The sequence below is a fragment of the Aureococcus anophagefferens genome (genome assembly GCF_000186865.1).
Source record: "Aureococcus anophagefferens unplaced genomic scaffold AURANscaffold_14, whole genome shotgun sequence".
In the NCBI taxonomy this organism is placed as follows: domain Eukaryota; class Pelagophyceae; order Pelagomonadales; family Pelagomonadaceae; genus Aureococcus; species Aureococcus anophagefferens.
Window position 1 is genome coordinate 843,065 of NW_008705574.1, and position 13,945 is coordinate 857,009.

Here is a 13,945-nt window from a genome sequence, read left to right on the forward strand (position 1 = left end):
GCGGCGACGGGCCCCGCGGCGCCGTCGGCGGCCGCGGGCCCGGCCGCGGCCGGCGCCGCCGGCGCGTCGCCGCCGCCCAGCGCCCGGGCCTTGGCCTTGATGACGTTGAGCATGTTGACGAAGCCGTTGTTGCGGCCCGGCGTCAGGGACGCGGCGATGCCCGCGTCCCGGATGAACGCCGGGTCGACGGCGCAGATCTCCTCGACCGTCGCGCCGCTCAGGCCCTTGACGAGCAGCACCACGAGGCCCTTGGTGAGCTGGGCGTCGCTGTCGCCCGCGAGGACGACGCGGCCGTCGCCGTCGAGCGCCGCGGTGACGTGCACCGTCGACAGGCAGCCGGGCACTTTGTTCGCGTCGACCTTGTCGCCCGCGGCGAGGTCCGGCGCCTCGGCCGCCCAGAAGAGGAGCTGCTTGTAGCGGTACTTGTCGTCGGGCAGGCCCGCCATGGCCGCGACGAGCTTCGACAGCGTCTCCGGCAGCGCGCCCACGCTCGAGCCGTCGAGCGTCGCGGCGCGCGGCCGGAGCGTGCGCGGGGCGGCGCGCCGCTGCGGCGCCGCGCGCAGGAGCGCGGACGCGCCGCAGAGGAGCGCGCACGACGCGAGGAAAAGGCGCATGGCTGGCGCAGGCCGGCTCGAACTGTAGGCAACCATGTCGCTCTCCGTCGACTCAGCGCTCTCTCCGAGTCCGAGCCGTGGCCGCCAGCACCGCGGGCCGTCAAGTCAGACTCAGAGCGCCGCCCGCACGATGGTCGCGCTCCTCGCCTTCGCGCTGCTCCTCGCGCCCGCGGCGCCGTTCTCCGTGCTGCGGCCCGTGCCCGCCGCGCCCGCGGTCGGCAAGCGCTTCCCGGCGGCGCCGACGCACCAGCCGCGCTCCGCCGTGGCGCTCCGCGCCGAGGAGGGCGGCGGCACGCCCGGCGCGTTCGCCCAGGGCGGCTTCAACGCCGCCGGCGAGCCGCCCATCAAGATCCAGGGCTTCTCCCTCGCCAAGGCCTTCCTCGCGGCCGGCGTCGCGATCACCGGAGCGTCGCTCTTCCAGTTCTTCACGTCGTCCGGCGGCGGCTCCGAGAGCTCCATCGGCTTCATCTACGGGATTCCGATCCTGCTCATCGGCTGCTCCCTCCAGTACGCCGAGCTCGAGCCCGTGGACGTCAAGTACGTCGGCTCCGAGGACCGCCTGGAAGCGTTGTTCGAGGCCAAGGCCAACGAGGCGCTCAAGAAGATCCGCGAGGACGTCACGCGCCACCGCTACGGCGACGAGGCCCACCTCGACACGACGACCAAGGCCCTGGGCCTCGTGCCCCCGGGCCTCGGCTACCCGCAGCTCCAGTACATCGAGCTCGAGGACGTCGACGGCGAGCTCGCGTACACGCTCGTCTTCCAGTCCAAGGAGACGCCCTTCACGGACTGGGCCGAGGAGAAGCGCGTCGCCAAGTACGCGACCTACTTCGGCCCCGGCGTCACCTCCGAGGTCCTCAAGGTCGACCCGGAGAAGCGCCTCGTCGGCATCAAGCTCGTCACGACGTCGGAGTAGAGAGTTGTAACTGACGTGGGAGTCTCCTTGGACTCCGGTTCTGTGTATTACCCCCAGGGCCGCGGGTCCGGCGAACAGAGGCGCGGCGGCGCCGCGGCGCACGCGGCGGGCGGCGGCGCGGGGCGCGCGCGCTTCCGCAGCCGCGCCTCGCGGAGGTGGAGGGGCCGCAGGAGCGGCGCGGCGCGCGCGATCGTGATGGGCGCGCTCGGCGCCTCGACGGCCGCCGCGGGCCACTTGGACCGCGGGCTCGGCGGCCGCGGCGGCCGCCAGAGGTTGAGCCCGGGCCGCTGGTCCGCGTTCGCGGAAGCGAGCCGCGTGGCCTCGGCCCACTTGTTCCGCCGGCGCCGCGCGACGGCCTCGCGCTCCCGGACGTCGCCCTTGCGCGCGGCCTCGACGAAGGCGCGGAGCTGGCGCACCTCGTCGACGAGGCGGCCGTTCGCCGCGCGCATCGCGCCCATCTCCGTCGTCAGGCGCGTGTTCTCCACGAGGTTCTCGTAGTGCCAGCGCCGCTCGAGCTCCTTCTCCGCGTCGAAGGCGCGCTTCGCCGCGGCGGCCTTGCGGCACGCGCGGCCGCGGAGCGCGTGCGCCTGGGCAGGAAAAGGGTGCGAAATTCCCAACTTCAAAGGCTCCTATCTCGGTCGTTTTCCGCTCGTTTCGGCTGATTTTTGGACGAGCGATCATCTCTCGGAGCGCTCTCGAAGCGTGGGTGCTGTTTCCGAAACGCGCGCGCGCGGAACACTCACGTTGAAGCGACGTTGAATCACCCTTTTGCTGCCCTGGCGTGCGCGTCGAGGAGCGCCGCGCGCAGGCCCATCGCCTCGGCGCTCATCGCCGTCGGGTCCGTCGCCCGCAGGCGCTCCTCCCGCCGCTTGGCGGCGATGCGCTCCACGGCGCTCAGGCTCGACGAGCGCGCGAGGAAGCCCTGCATGGCTCTTGCCTGCCACCGGAGCGGGCCGCTTTTGGGGGCTGCCGGTCGTGCGCGGGTGGGTTTGTTGTTTGGTTTTGTTGTGCTTTTATCGGGCGCCGCCTCTGCGTGCTTCCGAGAGGCCGGACCTGGACCTTCGGAGGACGACGCCGCCGTTCTCGAGGGCCGCGCACACCGGGATGGCAGCGGCCTCGGAGAGCGCCTGCACTCGAGCTTCAGCAATTCCACCGATCCAAGTGTTGCACACCCCACCGACCAGCTCGCCTTGCGCTCCGCCAGCGGAGCGAAGCGAAGCGGGAGAGCGCCCCCCCCCCCGCGCCTCACACAACTCACCCCAAGGAACCGTCGACGATGTCCGAGTCCCTGCGGGCCCGCGACGACGAGGCCGCGCTCGTCTTCGACGACAAGGTGCGCGAGCCGGAGGCCGCCCAGAAGCTGCGCGTCGACCGGCAGGAGGTCGCGAAGATCCCGCGCATCAAGAAGAAGAAGAAGCTCAGCGCGAAGATGTTCGGCGACGACGCGGCGCCCTACGTCGCGCCGCCCGCGCCGCCGCCGGCGCCCGCGGCGCCCGCGGCGCCCGCGGCCTCGGACGACGGCGACGGCGACGGCGCCGCGCCCCGGGAGGACGAGGCCGTCGAGTACGACGAGCTCGAGGTCGCGCGCATGAACTCGCGGCTCAAGGGCGTCGAGTTCGAGGACGACGGCGACATGTGGAAGGTGCTCAAGGTGAGCTTCGACGCGGAGCACGAGGAGATGGTCTGCTTCTACTACGACGCGGCGCTCGGCGACGACGGCACGGTCGACGACTGCGAGTACAGCGCCGTCGACGAGGTCGTCGAGTGGATCTCGGCCCACAAGCGCCGCGAGAAGCGCAAGCGCGACGCGCTCGCGGCGCCCGCGCCCGCGAAGAAGCTCAAGCGCCACGCGGCGGCGGCGCGCGGCGACGACGACGACTTCGACGCGGTCCTCGCCGACGACGACGACGACGACTACGCCGCGCCGGCGAAGCCGGCGGCGCCGCCGGCGCCGCGCGTGCCCAAGATCGCCAAGAAGGAGAAGAAGAAGAAGGCCGAGGGCCGGCCGGCGCCGCCGGCGGACCCGTCGCTCGCGGAGCGCAAGGCCCGGGCCAAGGCCGCCGTCGGCGCGCCCCAGCCCAAGGCGCGCAGCGCCTACGACCGGCCGGGGGACCTGCGGGCGACGGCGGCGGCGCCCGACGCCTTGTGCGGCCCGCGCATGCGCTTCAAGAACGTCGGCAAGCCCAAGGCGTCGGCGCTGGACCTGCTCACGGCCGAGGCGCCCCGGGAGCGCATCCCCAAGGCGCCCCGGGCGCCCAAGGCGCCGCCGCCGCCCGCCGACGGCGACTTCGCGGAGCCCGCGGGCTGGCGCGAGCCGCCGCGGCCCAAGCCCCAGGGCCCCACTTCTCGCCCGCTCGCCGTCGCGCCGGGCACGTCCGACGAGAAGGCGCGCCTCCTGGCCCAGCTCATGAGCCGCCAGCCGACGAAGAAGCCCGAGCCCCGGAGCGAGCCGCCGCCGCCGCCCGCGCGGCCCGCGCCGCCGGCGCCGTGGCAGAACCCGCTCGCGGGATCGGACCGGCCGCCGCCGCCGGGGCCCCACCGCGGCGGCGGCGGGGGCTCGTCCTACGGCGGCGGCGGCGGCTCGTCCTACGGCGGGGGCTCGTCCTACGGCGGCGGCGGCGGCTCTTACGGCGGCGGCGGCGGCTCCTACGGCGGCGGCGGCTCCTCGTACGGCGGCGGCGGCCCTTCCTACGGCGGCGGCGGCTCTTCCTACGGCGGCGGCGGCTCTTCCTACGGCGGCGGCCCCAGCGGCCCCGGCGGCGGCGGCTCCTACGGCGCGTCGCCGCGCGGCCGCGACGACCGCGACCGGCGCGACGACCGCGGCGGCTCGAGCTACGGCCGCAAGTACGACTACTCCTACTAGGCCGCCGTAACCGAAGCGCCACCGTAGTTCTAAGGGGACCGGGTGTTTACTTGTCGACGCGGACGTCGCTCGCCGACGCCGCGGGGACGAGCTCCGCGGGCGGGTGGAGCGACCGCAGCACGTAGTCGGGCCGCCGCCGCTTGTCGCGCGCGAGGCTCCCGACGACGCGCTTGCCCTCGTCCGTGTGGACGTCCTCGTAGAGCCAGGCGACGGGCAACCCCGCGTCGCGCGCGCCGCAGACGTCCTGCGCCAAGGAGTCGCCGACGACGCAGAGCTCGTCGGCGCCGTGGAGCTTGGCGATGGACAGCGCCTTGCGGAAGAAGCCGCGGTGGGGCTTGCCGAAGATCGTCGCGTCCTCGCCGCCCGCGCGCGTGTACTCGGCGACGAGGCCCTCGACGCCCGTCAGCCCCCGGCGGAGCCCCGCGGCGGCCCAGACGTCGTCGCCGGCCACGGCGAGGAAGGGCAGCTTCCGTTCGCCCGCGCGGCGCGCGGCCTCGACGTCGGCGACCGTCGGCGCGGACCCGTAGGCCACGAGGCACGTGGCGGCGTCGACGGTCGCGGACGGCACGACGGTGTCGCCCGGCGGGTGCGCGCGCGCCAGCTGCTCCGCCGACATGCCGAGCACGTGGGGCCGGTCGCCGAGGCGCCCGGCGAACTTGCCGCCGCCCGGGTTCCGGAGCGACGCGCGCGCGACGTGGCCGGAAGTGAAGACCGAGACCATGGGCACGTCGTCCGTGAGCCGGCCGTACTCGAGGTCCGTCGCCAGGCCGCAGGTCACGCCGAGCTCCTGGAGGAACGCGCGCTCCTCGGCGTTGTCGTGGGGCGCGTTGCTGCCGACGATGACGAGCTTGCCCGCCTCGGTCAAGGCCCGGATCGCCTCCGCCGCGCCCGGCCGCGCGCGCGCGTTGTCGTGGAGCGTGCCGAAGCCGTCGAAGAGGAAGGCGTCGTAGCGCAGGAACGGGTGGCCCTTGGCCGCCGGGGCGCGCGTGAACTTCGGCGGGCCTTCCAGCGCTTGTGCGGGCGCGAGCAGGGTGTGGATGACGGCGAGCGCCAGGACGCCGCGGACGCCGATGTTCGGGTCCAGAGCGGTGCGCGGCATGATGGTAGTGTGGCGCGTGCTTGGGCGGTGCTGCGGGTGCTCGAGGCGGTGGTATGGGCGCGCAGAAGACGGCGCGGATCGGACAAGAGCGGCGGCAATGGCGGTCGGCGTCACCAATGGAGCACGTGCAAAGGCCTCCGCATACACCAGCCACGGCATACACCAGCATAGCAGCCGCATACCACCCGCATACCACCCGCATAAAGCCCGCATAAAGCCCGCATAAAGCCCGCATAAAGCCCGCATAGCGGGCGCATACTACCAGGCATACCGGCGGTCAACCCCCTCGGGCGGCGCGTCGCTTGCAGGCTCGGCGGCGCGTGGCCCCGAAGGCGTCCCCGACCGGGCTGTCTTCGGGCGTGCGTGGCGCGCGCGCGTGGCGCGCATACTAGTACGGGTCCCGCCGGGCCCGCCACTACGCTCGCGCAACCGCCGTGACGTACACCCGTGGCTGCGGCGCAGCGCGGTCGTTAGAGCGGTCGAACCGGCGCGCGCGCTCGGGCGGACGGGCGGCCCTACTTCTTCTGCTGGTACTCCTCGGCGATGGCGCGGAGCTCCTTGACGCCCTGGGACATGTCGCCGTAGGCGAAGAGGCCCGAGCCGGCGATGAAGCAGTTCGCGCCCGCCTGCGCGCACGCGCCGATGGTCTCCGGCGAGGCCTTGATGCCGCCGTCGACCTCGATGTCGACGTCGAGCTCGCGGTCGACGATCCACTTGCGGATCTTGCGGATCTTGTCCGTCATCGTCGGGATGTAGGCTTGGCCGCCGAAGCCGGGGTTGACCGTCATGACGAGCACGTGGTCGACGAGGTCGAGGACGTTATCGATGGCCTCCGCGGGCGTGGACGGGTTGAGCGCGACGGAGGGGGAGCCGCCCATGGCGCGGATGTTGGAGAGCGCGCGGTGGAGGTGCGTGCAGGCCTCGGCGTGGACGATGACGACGCCGGGCTCGCCGTTGGGGCCCTTGGTGCACTCCGTGAACTGGGGCAGCATGGCGTCCGTGCAGCGCTCGGAGACCATGAGCTGCGTCTCGAACATGAGCTTGGTCGTCTTGCGCTGCGCGGCGATGACGTCCGGGCCGAACGTCAGGTTGGGGACGAAGTTGCCGTCCATGACGTCGAACTGGATGCGGTCGCAGCCGGCCTCCTCGAGCTTGGTGCAGTCGATGCCGAGGGCCGCGAAGTCGGCCGGGAGCACGGACGGGATGATCTGGGTCGGGCGCCTACGGTCGGGCGGCGGTTAAACGGGGACGCGTCGGACGGACGCCGGGCGACGCGCGGCGCGCCGTAGAGCGCGAGGCCGTCGACGGAGCCCGCGAGCATGCAGACGGCGAGGATGAGTTCGTGCATGTCAACCTGCGCGGGCGCGACGGTGTGGCAATGGCGCGCGTACGTTTTCATGGTCAGAAGCGCAAGCGCAGGCACCAGAGGCTCTCGGAGGCCATGCAGCTCGAGGCGAAGCGATTCCGCTTGCCCCTTGCGTCGGCTCGGTCCTCTGGTGCCTGGCGTGCATTGCCGAGGGTGGGACGCTGCTGTTATGCCATTTTGCTAGTGCTGAAGGCGGGCGGTGGTCACAACTTGACGAGGAATACGATCGACAGTGCTGGAGGCACGTGCTCGCTCCAGATGCTCGCTCCTGAGGCTCAGGAGTCGATGTTCCTGTCGATGTTGAGGCCCTTGCCGCGCGGGGGTCGCTAGGGGGTCGCTCGGCCGCGCGCGCGCCGAGGAGCACATCGTACCGCGTCCCGCGGCGTCTCGGCTCACCCGGCCACAACACGTCTACCTTTCATGAGGCGCGCGCCAGCGCCGCGCTCCTTCCTGCGCCGCCACCTCGGCCCGGACCTCGGCCTCGCGCCGCGCCGCCCGCCACGGTCCCGGTCGGCGACCGGGAGACCGCCGTCGCTCTTCCCCCCAGAGGGCAACGAAGAGCAGGGACCGCCCGGTCGCGCGCTTCTTAAATACAAAGCTCCCCCCGGGCCTAGGCGGACCAGAGCACGAGGCGGCCGTCGCACGCGGTCGTGGAGAACTTGTTCCCGCCCATGTGCTTGAGGCAGGTGATGGGCCCCTGGTGCTTGAGCCAGGCCGTCTCCTCCTTGGCTCCCGCGCCCGCGGCGGAGCCCGTCTTGTCCTTGTTCTGCCACATGGCCATCTTCGACGCGACGGAGCTCGAGCTCGCCGCGGCCTTCTTCTCGTCGCCCTTCTTGTCCACGAACGCATCGAAGGCCCAGGCGCCCGCGTTGGCGAAGACGGCCGGGTTCATGTCGTGGCCCGCGCCCACGAGCTTGTACTCGTCCAAGAACAAGAGCTGGCAGAGCGGGAGGAACGGGAAGCGGATCGTCTGCACGACGGGCGCGCCGCCCGTGTTGAACTGCGCAAAGTGGACGGACGCGTCGTGGCCCGCGAAGGCGAGCACGCAGCCCGACGGCGAGTAGGCGACGGCGTGGACCCAGCCCGCGCAGGGGAACTCCGCGTAGACCTCGCCGAAGCCGACGGGCGCCGCGAAGTCGCCGGCCGTCTGCTCCGCGTCGACGATGGCCACGTGGGCGCTGAAGACGCGCGCCTTGAAGTCCGAGGAGCCCGTGGCGACGATCTGCGAGTTCGGGTGCCACGCGACCGCTAAGACCGTCGACTTGTGCTTCTTGATCATCTTCGAGACCCACCAGTTGTTGTCCTGCTCGTAGTAGCAGACGGGCACGCACTTGGCGGACGACGCCACGGCGAACTTCTGGCCGTCGGGGCTCCACTTCACATCCAAGGCCGCGCGCTCGATGCGGAGGATGACGAGCGACGGCTTCCACGCGTTTTCCGCTTCGTCGTAGTTCCAGACGAACGCGTTGCGGTCGTGGGAGCAGGTGACGATGAAGTTCGACGTCGGGTGCCAGTCGATGGCGGCGATGACCATGTCGTGCTCGTTGAGGCTGAACTTGCTCGCGTTCGATTTGGCGTCGACGATCTTGAGCTCGTTCGAGTTCGGCGCGAAGGCGACCTGCGACCCGTCGGGGCTCCAGGCGTGGCACGACACGCCCACCGTGGCGTCCGTGAGCTGCGTGAACGTGGCCATGGCGCGCCCGGGGGAAGCGGGACGGGGGCGGCGCGGCGCCGGCGCGTCGAGGCCGAGCACCTCCTTGTGGCTCCAGAGGCCGCGACGGAGGAGCCGAGTTTTTTGTGCCGTGTGCGATGCTACATCTCAAAGCCAATGCTGCCCCGCGGCACTTGCGGCGCCCCTCGCCTTCGTCAAGCGCCACTGCTGATACCATAGCCCGCCGGCGGGTTATGTAAAACGCCGCTTCAACTTAGGCGCCAACCTCCTGGAAGAGCCGCGCGGCGACGGCCTCGAGGAAGCCCGGCGGCTCCGCCGCGGCGGCGGCGCGGACCGCGGCCGCGTCCGCGTCGCCCGCGCCGTCCGCCGCGCGGCGGAGCAGCGCCGCGGCGCCGCGCTCGCCCGCGGCGGCCGCGGCGAAGGCCTCGACGTCGCGCGCGCGTTTGAGGCCCGCGGCGCGCGGCTCCGTCGGTCGGTCGCTGAGGAACCAGAGCGCGAAGGACACCGTCGTCGCGTCGACCTGCTGGACGTCGTGCCAGTGGTAGGGCGGGATGAAGAGCGTCTCGCCGGGCTCGAGCGTGACCGCGGCGCCGCCGGCGTACGCCGCGGGCGCCGCGCGCGCGCGGCGGTCGAGCGGCGACGTCACCGCGTGGGGCCGCAGGTCGCGCCACGCGTCGGGCGGCGCCAACCAGAAGCGCTTCCGCCCGGCGACCATGGTGAAGAGGTTCGCGCGCATGTCGTAGTGGAGCCTGTGTGGAATTCAACCACTGGTTTGGGTGGTCCTGACCAAACTTCAGAATTCTCTAGCTCAGTCAAATCGAAGTCGATTCGGCTGATTTTTGGACGAATCGATTGCTCTCGTCGAGTTCTCGAAGCACAGCCGAAGAGATTGCGTCGAAACTGTCGCATACGCTCACATTGAAGTCGGGTTGAAGATTTGAATTCCACACTGAGTGGAGCGGCGACGCGCCGCCGCGACACCCCGCGAGGAGGTACAACGTCGCGGGCCGCGGGAGGTTCGACTTCGCGACGAGGTCGCCGAGCCAGGCCCAGTCCGCGAGGGTGCGGCAGTCGGCGACGAGCCCGTTGTCCGCGCGCCGGAAGGCGGCGCCCGCGAAGGGCGGTTGGACGTCACAAGCCGGCAGCCCCTCGTCGTCGAAGAGCTCCGCGCCGTCCGGGAGGTGGTGCACGGGCGTCTCGAGGACGACGGTCTGGAGGTAGAGGTCCGTCGCGCCGGCGTTTACGCGGCCGGCGAAGTCGCCGAGCGTCATCTCGAGCGGCTCCGTCGAGAAGCGGCGGTCGTAGGGCGACGCCGACGCCGTTTTCTCCGCCGCGTGGAAGACGAACTCGTGGTGATCGCGGCGCTCGCGGTCGCGGAGCACGACGTGGGTGCCGCCGTCGCAGCGGGCCCCGATCTTCGCGACGTCGTAGGCCTCGAGGCCCGCGCAGAGCGGCGAATCGACGACGACGATGGGCTCGAGCCGCGACGCGATCAACCCGGGCAGCGCCGGGTCGTCGAAGCGCACGCGGCGCACGGCGGCCGCGGCGCCGTAGCGCGGCGCCGGCGCGTCCGCGTCGGAGAAGGTCGCGCGCGGCCTCGGCGCCGCGGTTCTTGGGCGCGCGGTCGACTTCGGCGGCGGCGGCTCCGGCGGCTTCGGCGCTCGCGCCGGCTTGGGCGGCGGCTCCGGCGGCTCCGGCGGCGGCGCGACCGCGGTGAGGCACTTCGCGGAGACCCAGCCGACGATGGGCTCGCGCAGGTGCACGCGCTCGACGCCGCCGGGCAGCGTCGCGCCGCCGCTGCTTCGGCAGGCGACGCCCTCGGGCAGCATGGCGACCTTCGTCGTGTGCAGCCCGGCGCCGGCGCGCGCGAGGGCGCCCTTCTTCGCCGTGCGCCAATACCTGCGATCACTCGTCATGGCATGTGGTAGCCTTCGGGCTCTCCATCGATCACCATCCTCGCGCACTTCACCGTCCCTCAAGAAGCCGTAGATGCCGCAGCCCATCCGCCTCGCCGCACAGCCGCTGCCGGTCGCGTCTCGCGCGCTGTGGACGCGCGCGCGCGAAGCGCCGTCGCCGCCGCACGCGGTCCGCGCCGCCCGCCAGGACCGCCGCCGCCATGGCGTCGAACGAGATGGACATCAGCACGCTGTCCCTGGACCAGCTCAACCAGCTCAAGTCCCAGCACGAGCAGGAGCTGAACCAGCTGCGCGAGCGCCACAGCAGCCTCAAGCAGGCCGAGGGCCGCTTCCGCCAGTCGAAGGACGCCCTCGCCGCCATCTCCAAGGACGACGAGGGCAAGTCCATGCTCGTGCCGCTCACGCAGTCGCTCTACGTGCCGGGCAAATTGTGCGACGTCGACTCGCTGTTGGTCGAGCTCGGCACGGGCTACTACCTCGAGAAGAAGAAGGACGACGCCGACGCCATGATCGACCGCAAGATCAAGCTCGTCGCCGACAACGCCGAGAACATCACGACCGTCGTCGCCCAGAAGACGCGGAACCACGAGGCCATCGTCATGATGATGCAGCACAAGATGGCCCAGATCCAGGAGAAGAAGGCGGAGTTCGACCGCCAGCAGGACCGCGGCGCCTAGTTCGGGCGCGGCGCGGTGGTTTTACCCTAGATTCGCGCGTCGGCGTCGCCGCGGCGCGGAGGCGCGGCTCCGGGTGCGGATCCCGGTGCAAGTCCCAGCGCCGCCCCGGGCCGGAGGAAGTCCTAACATATCCCGCCGGCGGGATATGTTAAACGCCGCTTCCCAAAGGACGCTCGTTATCATAAAGCTCGCGCGCGCGCGCGGCCCTTGGACCTATTGTCGGATCGTGCCCGTGGACGCGGAGGACCGCAGGTTCGCGGCCTGGGAGCCCGGGCGCTTCGTCGACGCGCGGCTCTGCGCGCTGTCCGCGTCCCACTCGGGCCGCGGGAGGCTGAAGGACGCCGTGTGGTTCGCGCCGGCCTTCTTGCGCAGCGCGCTCTTCTCCGGCTCGCCGACGATGGCCAGGGCGCTCAGGGGCCGGCCGAACTGCTTCGGGTTCTGGCTTTTCTGCAGCGGCGACGCGCGGAGGCCGCCCTTGTCGCCGCCCGGCGGCGCCTCGGGCGGGTTCGCGTTCGCGGCGATGCGCTCGTGGAGCGGCACCTCGCCGAACTGGATGGCCTGCTGGCGCAACAGCTCGTGGTGCATCGTCGTGCCCCGGGGGAACGCGCCCGTCATGGGCGGGAGCGCGTAGCCCGGTAGGGCCAGCCGCGCCGCGTTGCCCAGAGCCCCAAAGGGCTTCGTCCGCCGCGGGCTCGGCGACCGGCGGTCGAGGTAGAGGCCCGGCGACTTGGCGCGCTCGCCGAAGGTGAAGGCCGTGTTCGGCGTCAGCGTCGTGTTCACGGTGCGGTTGTCGAAGTCGTGGTCGCTGAGCACGGCCGACGAGCACTCCGGCGAGTGCGCGCGCTCCGAGGGCGACACGGGCCGGTCGCAGGACAGGCAGCGGAAGCGCAGCAGCGCGTCGTCGCCGCCGCCGTTGCCCGCCTCGAGGTCCTCGATGCGCCGGAGCAGGCGCAGGAGCTCCTCGCGGTCCGCCTTGCCTTTCAGCGCTTTCTTGAGCTCCGCGAGCAATTTGGGGTCCGCGACCTGCTTGGCCAGGTTCTCGAGCTCCTCGCGGAGCTCCATGACGTTCTGCGAGAGGTCCTCGACGAGGCGCTGGCCCGCCTTGGTGCCGACGGCCGTGCGGAGCTGCGCGACGGCTTCCGCGAGCGCGGGATCCACCGTGGGCTCCGTCGGCGCGGCGACGACGACGGGCTCGCGGGGCACCTCGCGGACGATCTCCACGGTCTTCGTGATGACGACGGGCTCCGGCGGCGGCGCGGCGACGACGGGCGCCGCGGCCGCGGGCTCGCGGTTCTCGAGCGCCGTCAGCGAACTCAGCAATTTCGCCTGGTCGTCCCTGAGCTTCGCCAGCGCGCCCTCGAGGGCCTTGAGCGCGCGGCCGTGGGCGGCGTTGCGCTCGGCCATGACGGCGTCGCCGAGGTGGCTGTGGAGCAGGCGCAGCGCGTTCGCCGCGGTCGCCGCGGCGTCGGCGTCGTGGCCCTCGGGCAGCGCCAAATCGTCGAGCTCGGAGCCCTGGCTCGCGGAGACGACGGCCTCGATGGCGCCCGCGAGGGCCATGGCCTCGGGGCACCAGGTTTCCGCGTCGCCCTGCTCGACGGACGCCGCGAGCGCCTCGCACGCGGGCGCCAAACCCCGCAACCTGTCCTTGAGCGGGCCCCGGTGGTCGTCGAAGCCCTTGGGGTCCGCGAGCTGGGCCGCGCGCTCCGCGAAGTCCGCGAGCGTGTCCCGGAGGTGCGTTAACGTTTCGTCCTTGTGGTGCTTCTTCTTCTTCTTGGGCTTTGTGGCGTCGCCGCTCCCGAGGAGCCCGACGCGGTCGTCGGACCGCTGGTAGGTGCGGCGGATCAGCGACGTCAGCTTCTCGTCCACGAGCGCTTCCAGCTCGTCCATGGACGTGCCGTCCTGGTGCTCCGCCAGCGTCCGCTCCACGCGGTCCAGACGGGCCGTAACCGCGGCGTTTCTCGGAACGCGCATGGACACGACGGACGCGCGCGACGTGAAGGTCGGGCGGTCGCTGAGGAGCTGGCTCTTGCGGCGCCGCGCGACGGCCTTCTCCTTGATCTGCGGGAGCACGAACTTGTAGGCCTTCTGCCAGCGCTCGCGCGCGACGCGGCGCCGCGCGGGGCTCGCGTCGCGGCGGCCCTTGTAGCGGTCGAGCATCTTCGAGTTCTCACTGCCCGCGCCCCGCTTCGCGGGCGGCAGCCGCGCCTGGAACTCCTCCTCGAGCTTCACCGTGCGCTCCAGGGCCTCGATGATGGTCTCCTCCGTCTTCTGCTGCTGCTCGTGGACGTACTTGTTGCACTTCTCGAGGTCCTCTTCTAAATGATGAATGTCGTCGCGGATGCGGTCCTTCTCGTCCTTCTCCTCGACCTCGAAGTGGCGGTGCACGTCGCCGAGCTCGGCCTTTAACGCGTCGAGCTCCGCGTGCATGTCCTTCTGTTGCCGTAGGATCTCCTCCTCGCGCGCGCGCAGCTCCTCCTCCTTGGCCGACGCGGCGGCGGGGTCCTTCAAATCTTTGATGGCCTTCTTCGCCTGGTCCTTGAAGGACTGGATGGTCTGCATCTTCACCGCGATGCGGTTCTCCAGCGCGCGGATGTTGAGCTTCAAATCGTTCTCCTTGGACTCCTCGCGGCCCTTCAGCGCGGCGAGCTGCTGGAAGGCGCGGTGCGACTCGCGCTCGAGGCGCTCCATGGCCGCGTGCTTCGACGCGACGAGCTCCTTGAGCTTCTGCAGTTCCTCGTTTTCGTGCGCCTCGTACTCGAGGTCGGGCACGAAGACCAGATCCGCCTGCTTCTGGGCCTCGCTCGGCGGCGGCAGGGCGCGCT

The 13,945-nt window shown here is 71.7% G+C and overlaps 4 protein-coding genes across 4 annotated transcripts; 1 reads left to right on the forward strand and 3 right to left on the reverse strand.

Annotated features, from left to right (window-relative positions):
- Positions 1-86: 86 nt before the first annotated feature.
- Positions 87-479, reverse strand: AURANDRAFT_14776 (hypothetical protein; the record flags this gene model as incomplete). Its single annotated transcript, XM_009040289.1, has 1 exon — positions 87-479. A coding segment is annotated over one exon (393 nt), but the record flags the coding sequence as incomplete, so codon positions are not given.
- A 5,528-nt stretch (positions 480-6,007) lies between these two features.
- AURANDRAFT_28711 (hypothetical protein) lies at positions 6,008-6,712 on the reverse strand (the record flags this gene model as incomplete). Its single annotated transcript, XM_009040288.1, has 1 exon — positions 6,008-6,712. A coding segment is annotated over one exon (705 nt), but the record flags the coding sequence as incomplete, so codon positions are not given.
- Positions 6,713-7,468: 756 nt separating this feature from the next.
- On the reverse strand, positions 7,469-8,551 carry AURANDRAFT_59181 (hypothetical protein; the record flags this gene model as incomplete). The annotated part of the gene is made up of 1 exon (XM_009040287.1): positions 7,469-8,551. One exon carries the CDS (start codon positions 8,549-8,551, stop codon positions 7,469-7,471), a length of 1,083 nt encoding a protein of 360 aa, XP_009038535.1.
- Positions 8,552-10,661: 2,110 nt separating this feature from the next.
- On the forward strand, positions 10,662-11,123 carry AURANDRAFT_28705 (hypothetical protein; the record flags this gene model as incomplete). Its single annotated transcript, XM_009040246.1, has 1 exon — positions 10,662-11,123. The coding sequence occupies one exon, from the start codon at positions 10,662-10,664 to the stop codon at positions 11,121-11,123; it is 462 nt and encodes a 153-aa protein (XP_009038494.1).
- Between the last annotated feature and the right edge of the window lie 2,822 nt (positions 11,124-13,945).